This window comes from Pipistrellus hanaki (assembly GCF_964339955.1).
Source record: "Pipistrellus hanaki genome assembly, chromosome: 9".
NCBI classification, from domain to species: domain Eukaryota; kingdom Metazoa; phylum Chordata; class Mammalia; order Chiroptera; family Vespertilionidae; genus Pipistrellus; species Pipistrellus hanaki.
In genome coordinates this window covers 22,221,279-22,235,497 of record NC_140511.1, presented here as the reverse complement: position 1 = coordinate 22,235,497, position 14,219 = coordinate 22,221,279, and the positions used below count along the sequence as shown (strand labels likewise).

At 39.7% G+C, this 14,219-nt stretch overlaps 1 protein-coding gene across 1 annotated transcript in view; it reads left to right on the top strand.

Moving 5' to 3' along the window:
• The window catches only part of ARHGAP42 (Rho GTPase activating protein 42), a 229,340-nt gene that overhangs the window by 124,461 nt on the left and 90,660 nt on the right, over nucleotides 1-14,219 (top strand). The window contains exon 4 of the mRNA XM_084894676.1: nucleotides 14,136-14,207. Coding sequence (XP_084750802.1) covers nucleotides 14,136-14,207 — 72 coding nt within the window. The remainder of the gene's footprint in view (nucleotides 1-14,135; nucleotides 14,208-14,219) is intronic.

Sequence of the window (14,219 nt, the reverse complement as noted above, 5' to 3'; positions counted from 1 at the left end):
AAAACAGTACTGCTATGGATATGTTTCAGAAAGAATACCCTCTTTTTTTTTTTTTTTTTTTTTTTTTTTTTTTTTCATTCCCAAACTTTAATTGGGTAGAATTATGTGGGGGAGATGCTCTTATTTTAGTTAATAGTTGCAGTAATCTCTTTCTAAACTCTTTGTGTCCATGCTGATTCTTACCTCACCATTACATTTTTTACAACTAAGCATTTTATAAGCCAAGAAAAGTCATCATTACTTAACTCAGCTTGTCTTTTTTTATCACACGTAAATACAGCATTAGCACACAGTGAAACTGTTTGGGGACTCTATCAAAAGTGCATATCACTTTTCAAAAAAATGTTTACAGTAGGGAAATATCTACATTTCCAGGTTTAGAAATTAGAAAATAAAAAGAATCTCATCACTAATGCTATAGCTTTTTACTTATTTGTTTACATGTTATTATACTTTGTTTTTACTCTTTTTAATGATAACCATACTCACATTTCCTATGACTTTATTTGGGTGCAAGACTCATTTTTGGGCCTGCAGTGTATTCTTTATTATCTGAGAGGGGTGCCATTGGTATAGTAGATCACTGGGAATACGGACTGAAAGTCAGGCTGCCTGACTTCATGTTTATGATTTTGGGCCAATTACTTAGCTTCTTTGGGTTTCCCCTTCCTTATCTGAAAATTAGTACCTTTTCCATAGAGCTGCTGTAAGAGTTGAAGGAGAACTCTCAATAATCATTGTGATGTGCCTGCTACTCTGTAACTTATTTCCCCACTTCCCTGATGGGGTGGCCTGTTCACTTTTCTCCTCCGTGCTTTTAGGCGTGCTAGTCTGTAATGTACTCTCCTACCCTTTCCTGGTTTCCACCGAAAATCCATATTATTTTGGATAATATGGATTTTAACATAATTCATATTATTTTGTCTTCAAGGTTTTAGCTCAGCACATCAGTGAAATCAACCTTTAAAGAAGTGGTTAAAAAAATAAAATAAAAGAAGTAAGGAGAATTTGGAAGAGATTGGTATTTCTTGCTTTCCAGGGTTATGGCTCTTCTCATTTTAATGGCCATTTGTATGACAGTGGTCAGCCTTCTGAAGTTTCATATATATATATATATATATATATATATATATATATATATATATATATATATATAATTGATTTTTATCAATTATATATATATATATATATATATATATATAATTGATTTTTTACAGAGAGGAAGGGAGAGAGATAGAGAGCTAGAAACGTTGATGAGAGAGAAACGTCGACCAGCTGCCTCCTGCACACCCCCCACAGGGGATGTACCCGCAACCAATGTACATGCCCCTGACAGGAATCAAACCTGGGACCTTTCAGTCCGCAGACCGATGCTCTACCACTGAGCCAAACCGGTTTTGGCTGAAGTTTGATTTTGAGTGCAATAGTGTGTGTGTGTGTGTGTGTGTGTGTGTGTGTGTGTGTGTGTGTGTATTAGAGGCCCAGCACACGAAATTTGTATGAATCATCTCTAGGCCTGGCCTGTGATCAGAGTCATCCTTCCCACAGCTCCCCACAGCTGGCCCTGCCACCCACTGTCACCCACCCCTGGTTCCCCAATTGCCATCGGGTGATTGATGCCTGACGGCTGAGGGAAGGGACGAGAGGTGGTCAGTGCGCCCCACAGTGATTGATCGAGCAGTCGTTCTGGTCATTCTGCCATTAGGGTGAATTTGTATATTACCCTTTTATTATATAGGACTAGAGGCCCAGTGCATGAAATTTGTGCATGGGGGTGTGTGTCCCTCAGCCCAGCCTACACCCTTTCCAATCTGGGACATCCCTTTGAGGGATGTCCAATTGCCCGTTTAGGCCTGATCCTACCAGGACTGCTGGTTCCCAACTGCTCGCCTGCCTGCCTTCCTGATTGCACCTAACCATTTTTGCCTGCCAGCCTGACACCCCCTTCCTAACCACTCCCCTGCGAGCCTGATTGATACCTAACTGCTCCACTGCCAGCCTGATTGCCCCTAACTGCCCTCCCTGCAAGCCTGGTCACCCCTAACTGCCCTCCCCTGCTGGCCATCTTGTGTCCACTTGGGATAGCCATCTTTGACCACATGGGGGCAGCCATTTTGTATGTTGGAGTGATGGCCAATTTGCATATTACTCTTTTATTATATAGGATAACTTTTCCAAAACCAGTTTATAAATAAAGAATCTTGTGTGAATATATGTCATAACTTATTGTTTTTTATGATTGAATTTTTCCTAAAGATAATATCAATGAGCTTAGCTTCATATTGCTACTCATATAGATATAGATTGCTACCTATATTATATCACATGTATCAAAGTATATGTTATAGGAATACTTTCCTTATTTAGAAACATATTTAGCTTCCTACAGGTTTCTTGCCATGCTCAGTAATATTAGGAATAACACTGTTTATTATAATAACTCATTGCAGGTACCAATTATGGCTATCAGAAATGACTTTATTCATCAATTTAGCAATGCTCTGTTGCTGTATGTATGGCAATGCCTATTTAAAAAAAATCATCGGCTGGAAGGATAGATATGTAAATAATTAACATGCAGCATGAGTATTGTCACTCTATGTAGCAAGAGATGTTTATAGCCAACATTTGGTGATCTTTCCTCAATGTCCAGATTCAGCTTCAGAATCATCCTCAACCCAGCAGCACAGAGACCTGCTGTTCCTCCGGTGGCCTCGTGAGGCTGACATTGTTTGTCACCAGGGGCATGGTACAACTTTGTTCAGCGTGTTGCTGTAGAAGGCCAGAAATCCAAAATCCTTGCTCTGTGTAGAAGCAAGTTTCAGTGTAAAAAAGTAGAAATGAGTTTCATTCTTTGGGTGCTAGGAAAGACATAATAAACTGGAAATGTGATAAGCCCACAGATACATGTTTAAAGAGATGCTTTCATAGTGAGGTAAGAGGAATCTTGTAAAGTGAGCACTTTTTTTTTTTTAAACTATAGTTTGTAGTTTAATATCTGTGTCTTCTAAATATGGCTTAGCTCTCTAAGCAGTGATGTGCTGGTGAAATATCACCTGCCATCAAGTACTCAGGTGTGTGTGTGTGTGTGTGTGTGTGTGTGTGTGTGTCTCCCTGATTTGCAATGCTTGCTGATTTTCATGGTGTAAATATTCCCCCTCAGTTGATTTTCCCCCGGCTCACTGAAGGCAGGTGGGAAGAGATGCTCACCGTGGTTCCAGAGCCTCTATGAGGCAGCCCAGCCCACTGCTAGGTCCCAGCCCATCTAACTGCCCGAATCAACAGGTCCCCCTCCTCTAGTGTAGGTGCATCCCCATCCTACACCGTTCCTTCCTCCCTTCTCTCCTCTCCCCTCGCTTCCTCTTTCCTTTCGTCCCATCCTTGTAAAATTTAAGAAATTGCTTATACATTGGGATATTTAAAATTTTCTTATGATTTTAACAATCTGCATTACATAAATATTGAGTAATAATGATTCAAATATGATACATTAACGTTCAGCTCCTAAAATGTAATGGCTGTAAAATTTAATGGATTTTCATTTCTTTTATTAACGCGCAGAGACTATTAGATGTTTCCTTAAATTCACAAATGAAGAATGTAAAACAGATGAGTGATTTAGTTTCTCTCCAAAGATAGCTTTAGTACTCGAATACAAAGGAGGGTACAGAGATAATAGTAAAACGAAATAGCATTAAAAGGTAGGGGGAGTAAACACTGAATTGCATAAATTATCAATTTGTTGAAGGTCCGGCCCCCTGTCCACAGACATTGACTCACTTTGATTCCTCTAAGTTAGAAGATAAGACCTGGGGGAAAAATCTTGCAGCTGTAATTTGCTCAGCTCAGAATATATAGTGTTTCTGAATTTTAAGGTTTGGGAAGAGGGAGAGGAGTTATATTTTCATCTGAATGAGTACATTGGTACACACAGGACAGCTGTGCTACGGGAAAATCTTCGACCATCTCTTAAAGTGCTAACGAACGTGAGAGCGGCATTGGGACCTACTAGCAGTGACCCAGATCTGGGGTTTCGTGAGAATGTCAAAAGGCACAGGGTTGGATGAAATAACCTCACCAGTGTCGTTGCAAAAAGCAGGAGTAGCTAATTAATCTGCTGAAAGAACTGAGCTTATAACATTTATTTTATCTTTTGGAGCCTATATTTTCAAAGGTCAATTTAACTCCCAACATTTTCCTTGTATGACCTTTGAAGTCTAATGTAGCCACACATTCTACAGAAGTGCTTTGCTAAATATAAACTTTTTGGTTAAAATCAATAGAAAAGTATTTGTTACAGGAACGTATGTGCAGGATGTTGGGGAGTGAGTAATTCCAGTAGCTTTTAAGATGTCAATTCTAATTTGAACCTTTATATATCTTCTTTATAGCTAAAAAAGCAGTTTGGCCCTTTTTGCTGATCTTTAAAAAGACTTTATTATTGTAAAGTATAAATGAACAAGTTGTAATAAGAATGGCCATAAGTAGATACAGGTTTTTGAGGAGGCTGCGTTATGGTTATAGCTGGTGTTTATGAATGTTTTCCACAATGCTTGAATGCATTACACTATGCCTAGTTTAACCTCCCATTAGAGATCGCCAGGTAGGATGAATGAAGCACAAGTAGTTTCAGAATAGCAAACAAGCTAAAATAAGTAACTTATCTTTCTGGTTCAAATAACAGTATGGAGAGAATTTCATTTGGTGCAACCTAGAGTTATGACATTATTAGATCAGAGTGGATTATATGAAATTTTGTAACTTACTCCTCTCTCAGATCGATTCTGTGAAAATGGTCAATTCTGTCTTGGATGAATGCTTTTCTACTCGCTTATCTGGTGTGCGTAGATGGTTTTATTAAGAAATAGCAAAATTTTTATTCAGGACAGTCGTAAGTGCTGGAAGCAGAGGGTTGCTTGCTATTCTTTGCCCTGGGACCTCCTTGTTCCATTGAGGAAAGCTTGACATCCGGTATGTGCTGGGGAGGTTCCACTCCCTCACACTGCACAACTCCAGCTGCAACTCCGTAGGCATCTTACAAAATGATATTTGCATTAATAGTGGCCTGTTCAGAAGAACAAGTTAAATAAGAAGCAAGTATCACTTTATATTAATAAGCTCTTATGATCACTATCTATAAAATATAAATTTTAATCTTTGTAAACAGGCTATGAGATAAATGCATATCATCACCTTCATTATATAGAAAGGGAAACTGAGACTTGGGGAGTCTGAATAACTCGACCAGGATTGCACAGTTGTGAAGAGTTAAGTACAAGCTAGTGCACTCTCCTGGAGATGCACTCCACACATTCATCTCCTGGAATGAAGGGGGATTCATATAGCACCCTTCTTCAAAAACATAAATCTCTTTTCCTATTCTGTTCTTATAAGAGAAGTGTTATTACTTATATGGGAGAAAAAAAGATGAAAGTAATATTAAATTTAAGTTGGATCTAAACCTATGTGGTCCAATGGGGTGGGAATCATACTGGAGCACTAGATTAATAAGTAGAGCAAAAACATTCATTATGGAAGCAGCAAGCGGCATTCAAGGTAGAATTTAATGGGTGACTGTGGTACCCAGATAACCTTACATAGCACTTAATTTTTTTTTTGGGGGGGGGGAGTATAATTTTTAAATAAAGACTTTTTAAAAGTAATTTGCTCATACTAAATGATTTAAAGTAAAATGTACTTAATCTTGGATCTCCCATTGTTATATGAAGGTCTTGGTCATGTGCCCATCCTCCACAGCTGATGTGAGTTTGGGAGTTCTAGTTCAGAGAAGCTGTGGGTGTACTGACCTGGTGAGGGAATGTCTCTTGCAAAGCTGTGGAGTGTTAACGTGACCAGAGTCCAGGAATGAGCTGCTACCCAGCCCTAGACCACATGCCAGAGCTTCATCCCGGGAAGCTGTCTGGTAGGAAGGGACGGGACAGGGGTTGGAACAAGGCAGAGATACTTGCCTGTGATTCCCAAATTAGGACTCTGATCCGATGTTCCCAGTTGCAGAAAACAATGGGAAAATGAGCTGTTCTTACCTCAGAGACTGTTTATAGGTCGGTTCCTTCACTCTATTACATACCTTTGCGATCTCTCTACTTAGTGAATTGGCTGCAAAGACATCTCAACAAGAAATTACTTTTGCGATGAACTATACCATCTGTATCGCTGTGTAAATTGCATGGTCTGTTGTAGCCTCTCAAACAGTTGCTTTAGATAGCACTACGGAGTGGCATTAAGTCTTCTCTTCAAAACCTTAGGTAGAGCCTTTCAGTGCTTTGAAAGTTTGGGGTACAGAGCTGTAGGCTTAACATCCTGGCACTGTTGAGTCTGTTGCCCGCTAATGGGACCCTGTAGCCATTGATTGGCGGTGAGCTCTGACTGGCACCAGATTGGAGCCCACGCCTGGGAAGGGGGAGAAGTAACAGTGGGAGGAGAGGTACGTTCAGATTTCTCCTGGTGCATCGCCACTCACTTCGTTGGCCAAACACTTTGTGCTAACCTTCTCAGCAGGGAGCAGCAGGCGCTGAAAGTTCCTGTAGGATAGCACTTGGAAACCCATGGTTTAGAGAAAATAGTAATTCGTGTATACCTAGAGAAATAAAACCCCAAACATGTTTGGACAATCATCCGTCTGACCACATAAAAACATTGCTAGCCATTGCTTTTGAGTAATTTATGAGCATTCCCTCGTGGCTGTTTATTAAAACCACTTGAAATAGCAAAAGAAAAGTGGCAGGAAACTGAGTTGCCTGGCTCCACGTAACGCGCCCACAGTGAAAGTGTGTCTGTGAGCTAGCGTGGTATTGAAAACCATTATCCAGTATCAGCTTTGCTTCTCTGCTAGACAAAATAAGTGAAATAAGCTGGTCATTATTTTTTAATATAAAATGGACCACTGTCCATAATACATAGTTTCAACCCAAGGTTTGGGTAATGATTAAAAATTAAAAAGCAAACCGTTTAATAAGTTAATTGTATCTTAATTACTGAAACAAGACCTCTTCGAGAATTTACAGGATCAATATCTAGGGAATGTCGTACTGAAATTGCTTTTGTATTTTCCCTTAAAGGGGCTTTCTCAGTAAGGTCATGCAAAGTAACACATTCCACAAATATTATGGGATCTTGAATCTCTTGAACTCTGTGACTTGATTTTCCCCCTAGAGTTACCTTCTGGAAGGAGTTGCATCAAGCCTCTTGAGTAAATCTGGAGAGAAAGAGTTCTGTGAGAGCCAAGATAGTGCATTTCTCTAGATTTTTAACAAAGAAATCCTTGGGGATGTTGAATCATCAGGGTTGCTCCCTGATTCCATTTTTTAATGATGGTTTTCCACCATTTTGTATATCATTTTCTTTTATTTTTCAGTTAGCAACAGTAAACCTTTGTAACCTACCAAAATGTAAAACACCTCTTTCACGTTACACTTGGATTACTTCAGAATGGAAGTATCCCGCCCACAGGATGGGACAGTGTGTGGGGACTTACGGGATGCTTTTACTGGGGATGTAGAGACCTGAGGGTCAGAGGCAGCCACATTGGGTTTTAAATCCACTTTGTGCCTGAAAGTTGTTGGCATTTCCATCTTGATCTCTTGAATTCAGACTCACATATTGTGAGCAGCACCCCACTGACTGCATACAAAAGAAGCATCATAGTTCAGATGTAAGAACACAAACGCTAGAATGGCTTTTGGAAACATCTGGCCCCTTCTTATCTACTATTGTCCATGGTATTCTGGATTGGCACTGTTCTGTTACATTAACTTGGATTTTTCTTTCCTACCTTTGAGTAATCACATTTTAAATCCTCTTGGAACGTTCTCAGGCTGCTTACAGTATTCTGGACACACAGCAGATAGGTATTGGGAATTCTGTGAAGAAGCGAACATTTATTGAAAGGCTGTAATATGCCAAGTCTATGCTTGTTATTGATAAGATATATATTTTTCTTTAATTTTTATAAAAACTTTAAGAGATATAGGGATGAAGATACTGAGTGGTTTTGGTGCCCAAATTCCAATGGAACTCTGGCTGACTTGAACACTCGCATTCTTAATACATTCCAGATGATTTTTAGATTTCAAAAGCCATTTCTCACATAAAATTGACTTTAATCTCCATATTGTGAATACCTTTGCATAGTACTTGGTATATAGTAAATAGTCAATAAATCATGTATCTATTGCTATCACTCTTAAATGTTCCCTCCCTTCCTCATTTTGCCTGTTTATTGCCCCCAGAACTTTATTTTTTTAAAAAAATCTTTCAGTTTCAGATTAATAGAACGATAAGAGGAGAAAGAAAGAGAAAAAATATGAGCAGGTCCAAAAACAACAGAAAAAAATAAAGAAATACGGAATAGAGATAGGGAATAATACTTGCTCACAGGATGGTTAGGTAATGATCGCATTTACTTTGTTATATCTCCTCAGGTTTTGTTTTAGTCTCAGGTTGTATGTAGATAACAGCAACATGAGGAGTTTGTCAAAGATTGAAACCACTGGATTTGAATACGGGTGCCAGTGTCTTAGTATACCCCTCCCCCCAATCCCTCCCATCCCAACAAAGAACATTTCATTCATGTTGATTAGTTGTACTAGTGCTATTTTGAGGTTGAATACTCTGCCAAAGTAGTTCTTTGAGTCTTCCCATAGCACAGAACTTAATAGTTCCAAAGTGAAATTCATTGTCTTAATTCTACTCCACTAAACATATTCCCTCTCTCTCTTTTTTTTTTAATCCTCATCCAAGGACATGCTTAGAGAGAGAAATGGTAGGGGGTGGGGTGGGGGGAGGGGGGCAGAAAAAAAAGCATTGATGTAAACCTTATGTCACTTTTATTTATTTTTTATTTATTTATTTTAAATATATTTTATTGATTTTTTTACAGAGAGGGAGAGGGATAGAGAGTTATAAACATCGATAAGAGAATCATTGATCAGCTGCCTCTTGGACACCCCCTACTGGGGTTGTGCCTGTAACCAAGGTACATGCCCTTGCCCGGAATCGAACCTGGGACCTTTCAGTCTGCAGGCCAACGCTCTATCCACTGAGCCAAACCGGTTTCGGCAACCTTATGTCACTTTTAATTCTTCTCCCTTTGTTTTCCAAAAAACTGTCTCGTCAGTTCCCTAGTACTCATCTGTCAGTACAGCAGGCACCTGCTCTGATTCCTCACCACTTCTAGCTTGAGCTCCTCTCTCAGCCTTTAGTTGGCATATTATACCTTTATCTCTTCATTTTCAGAGTACCCCATATATTACTGACTTGGCTTCTTAGAACAAGTTTTCTTAACATTAAAAAAATATCCTCTTGCCATCTGTCTGTACATTTTGCAGAAGTGTCTGTTTGTCTTTTGCCCACTTTTAAATTGGATTACTGCCAAGGAACATATAAAAACATTCTCAAAGTCACTGATCATCAGATAGATGCAAATTAAAACGACCATGAGGTATCACCTCACACCTGTCAGAATGGCTACCATCAACAAATCGACAAATGACAATGTTGTGTGGATCTGGAGAAAAGGGAACCCTTGTGCACTGCTGCTGGGAATGCAGACTGGTGCAGCCACTGTGGAGAACAGTATGGAGTTTCCTCAAGAAATTTAAAATGAACTGGCCATTTGACCCAGTGATCCCATTTCTAGGAATATATCTTAAGAAACCTGAAATGCCAATCAGAAGGAATACTGTATATGCTCCCTTATTTTCATAGTGGTGCAATTTGTAATAGCTAAAATCTGGAAACAGCCCAAGTGCCCATCAGTAGACGAGTGGATAAAAAAGCGGTGGTACATCTACACAATGGAATGCTATGCGGCAGTACAAAAGGAGGATCTCTTACCGTTTGAGGTAGCATGGAAGGACCTGGAGAGCATTATACTCAGCGAAATAAGCCAGTCAGAGAAAGACAAGTGTCACGTGATCTCACTCATATGTGGAGTCTAATGAAAAAAATAAACTGATCAACAAAATAGACACAGAGACATAGAAGCATAGAACAGACGGACAAATCTCAGAGGAAAGGCAGGTGTAGTTAGGTGGGTAGATGAATGGGGAAAGATTAACCAAATAATTTATATGCATATATGTATCAGCCATGGACACATACAATAGTGTAGTGAAGGCCTGGGGGAGGGGTGGGTGTGGGGTTTGAATCAAGGAGCAGAAAAAGGAAACATCTGTAATACTTTGAATAATAGAGATACATTTTTTAAAAAAAATCCTCTGTTCCGAAGCCAACAGTCATTTTAATGTTCAGGCTGCTTTCCCTAATTACGGGTGAAATTCACCCTTTCCATACTTATTCCGATTGAGTGAATTACTAATAATGTATACTCTTTTCTACCATTAGAGAATGTTCTCATTCATTCATAATAATGACATATCGCTGCTTTGGAGCCTGCTGTGTGCCAGAACTGTTGGAAAATCCTTCACATTCATTCTGCTACTCCCAATTGTAATAAGTAAAATGAGGGCTCTAACAGGGTCCGTGCTCTCACAAGTAAGATCGACTCTTAACAAGTGCGTAATACATGCTCTCTTCTCCTGCGCTGCCCTCCGCTTCCCACATGCGGTGCTTAGTGCCACCCTTTGCCTTTGTACGTGGTGTTCTCGCTTCCTACAATATTTCTTCCTTTTGGTGTATCCAGTTCATATTCACTACCCAAACACTGCCTCCACTCATTCTGTTCTCGTGGATCTTTCCTACTGTCAGAACACTAATCTTACCTAATAACAGACAAACATGTAAATTGACCATACGTCTGCTATACCACCAGCGAATCAGGAGTGATATGCAAATTAACACAACCAAGATGGCAGTTAATTTGTACACTTAGCCGCCTAGTGATGGGGCGGGGGGGGGGGGGGGGGGCGGGGGGAGGAGGGGAAGAAACGCAGGTGTTCTGCCCCACCCCCAGTCTCTCAGGGCCTCTGACAGCATGGGAAGGTGGGGCCGGAGCGGAAAAGTGCTGGGCCGGCAGCCAGGGAAAGGAAAGCCCATTCTAGCAGGAATCTTCATGCATCAGGCTTTTAGTGTATGATAAGGAGTTTGACATGGTTTGCCTTGTAACTCCCTTTAATCTCTCACTTTTTCTAAAAATTTTAATAGTGCTTTACTGGCATCAAATACTTGTTGAATGAATACATTCTCCCCTTCTCAAGTTGACATTAGCTCTCTGGAAGGGTTAGCCCAGTCCTTAATTTCTTCTTATCCCCTCAGATCTCAGCAATGTGGGGGAGCACAAGCCATCTGTCATTTGGAACTTTCATGGGAAAATACTTTTTTAATACCATGCATATACATACACTTCAATGAAGAGGGGCAAAAAAAGATTCAGAGATAGAAGTCTGAGAAGTAGGTAAATTCAGAATGAGTTTCATCATTCACATGTTTTGGGAGATATTGAAAGCTGTAAATTCTGAGCGGGTATTATAGGTGAAACACTGAGCTAAGTGTTTTACATTCATCATCTTAGTTCTTAGAACCAAATTGTTGGGTGGATGCTTCTGCAGATGCTCAGAAGGGTTCCCTAGCAGCTTGTAAGCAACAGAACCCGGTTTAAACCAGGTAGTTTTTACTCTAAATATGCGTCTTTCAGCCCTATTCCATATATCATCCTATTCAGCCTCATTGCTGGAGTTTTCAGCCCCTGAGAAATACCTCCCTGTTGACGTTCACCGAGTTTAAATACATTAGATCATGCTTTTGTTTCCAGCATAAACAGTCAGTATGTGTCAGCCTTTATTTTCTGCCATTTTCCAATTTACACCGAACTGTTCATGACATTGTCTTCCCCTTACGCAAGCTTCTCTTTAAAGGCAGAATCAGCTGTTTATTCTGTCTGCAAGCTCTGGATATGCATGCGTGTGTTTATATGTGTTTGGGCGTCCATGAGGGCGCTGAGGATTTAGAGAGTGAGAATGAAAAGTGAGCTGCTTTGCTACTGTTTTCCATCAGCTCTCTCGTTGGAGTGTATCTGCAGGGATGCCTGCCTGAGTTCACAGGGGGAAGCAGGTGATGGATGGGTCCAGACCCTCAGTGTCTCAGAAAGAATCTTGAGTATTGATCTATTTTGTGTGTTTTCACAGCACAGGATTTTAGGCAGTGTTTTTAAGATCTCTCATTTCATTTTTCTGCAAATTGGAGAATGACGGAACCGTGGAAGGAGTTGGCACTCTAGTTTTTATTTTTGTGTATACTATCCAGTGCATTTAAGAAGTAAGACTTGACTAAAGAATAACCAGTTTAGTGAGAATAAGTAAAACCCTTTTGTTGGAAGTTAAAACTTTTTATATAGTTTCAGACATACAGAAAAGTTATAAGAATAATACAAGGAACTCCTGTATACCCTTAACCTATTTTAAAATAGAGTAATGCATGAAAAATTTTTATTTATTTAATGTTTGCATTTTCTAATTATACTAGACGCCCAGTGCATGAGATTCCTGCACTGGGGGGGAGGGAGGCATCTCAGTCCTGCCTATGCCCTGTCACAGTCTGGGAGCCCTTGGGGGATGCCCCCTGATGGCTTAGGCCCACTCCTTGGGGGAGCTGGCTTAGGGCTTCAGGCTGAGTGGTGCTCCCCCTGTGGGAGCACAATGACCACCAGGGGCCAGCTCCTGCATTGAGCATCTGCCCCCTGGTGGTCAGTGCACATCATAGCAACTGGTTGTTCTGCCATTCGGTCAATTTGCGTATTAGCCTTTTATTATATAGGATAATAGAGCATGTTGTTACCACAGTGGTAGAAAAAGATTTTGTTAGCTAGGCCTGCTCCCTGCCACCAGGTTTCATCCTATATAATAAAAGCTTAGTATGCTAAGTGTCTGGTCGGCCATTCAACCAATCAAAGCGTAATATGCTAATGATACACTAAAGCCACTCAACTGCTTGCTGTGACATGCACTGACCACCGGGGGCATACAGCTCACCAGTTGACCAGTCACTATGATGTGCACTGACCACAAGGGAAAGATGCTCCAACTGGTAGGTTAGCTTGCTGCTGGGGTCCAGCCGATTGGGACTGAACAAGACAGGCCCAACATGCCCTGGAGCCCTCCCGTGACCCCTCCCCAGCTGGCCAACATCGCACGTCCTTCCTGGACACTGATCATGCATCTTTGGCCTGGCCTGTGCCCTCTCACAATCTGAGCCGAAGGTCACACCCCTCCCCCAAGTGCATGAATTTCATACACTGAGCCTCTAGTTGATATATAAATGACATATTACACTATAAACTCAAGATGTACACGTTGATTTGATACATTTTATATTGCAAAATGATTGCCACCATGGCCATAGCTAACACTTTCACCCTATCACATAATTAACATTTTTGTGGTGAGACATTTAAGATCCTATGCTTAATTTTAATGCCTCCTAAAGGTTTTTTTAAATGGAGATTTCCTTCAAGCATAATGTTACTGTCAGAAATGTTTGTCTACTGGCATTCAGTCCCTGGCCCTCATACTTTGAACCCTCTCACAATATTCTTACAGATCAATATTAAAAGATTCATGTTTTAAAGTTTTAGGGGAATTCCAATTTGGAGTTTGAGGCTAAACTACTATTCATTGAAAATAAATCAAATACTATTTTAGTAGGGTTGGAAATATGAGAACATTCCAGCAAATCCCAAGTGTAAGAATTCTACTGAAATAGGAATGAAAAGTGAGCCTCATTTTATTTTGCAGTTGTAGAACTATAATATTCTAGTGGCAAAATGGAAGAGTTTTTTTTTATGGTTCAGTTTTAAAATGATGCTTGAGCTAACTGCATTAAAACAGTGTAATTAAAAGTATTTGTAAATTTACTATCCAATATGCTGTTTCTTAGTGTGTCTTAGAATAAGGAAGTTAAATATTTAACTAAGATTTTACCACATGTACTTGTTTTCATATTATTTAGATTATGTTAGAACCAAATTACATAATTTGTGAGAACAATTTAATTATAATATAAAGTTGAAAAATACATGCAAGGTATTTTTATTTCATTTATAGACGTGAACAAGAGAAAAAAAAGCTGTTTATTTAAATAAGGTGAATCAATGAGCCATCTTTTATCAATATTTGCATGAAATTATACATAATCTAATTAATTTGCATTTTCAATTTCAGATTCAAAACGCTAACGATGTATTAATTGCTCCGCTTGAGAAATTTCGAAAAGAACAGATAGGTGCAGCAAAAGTAAGTGTTCTG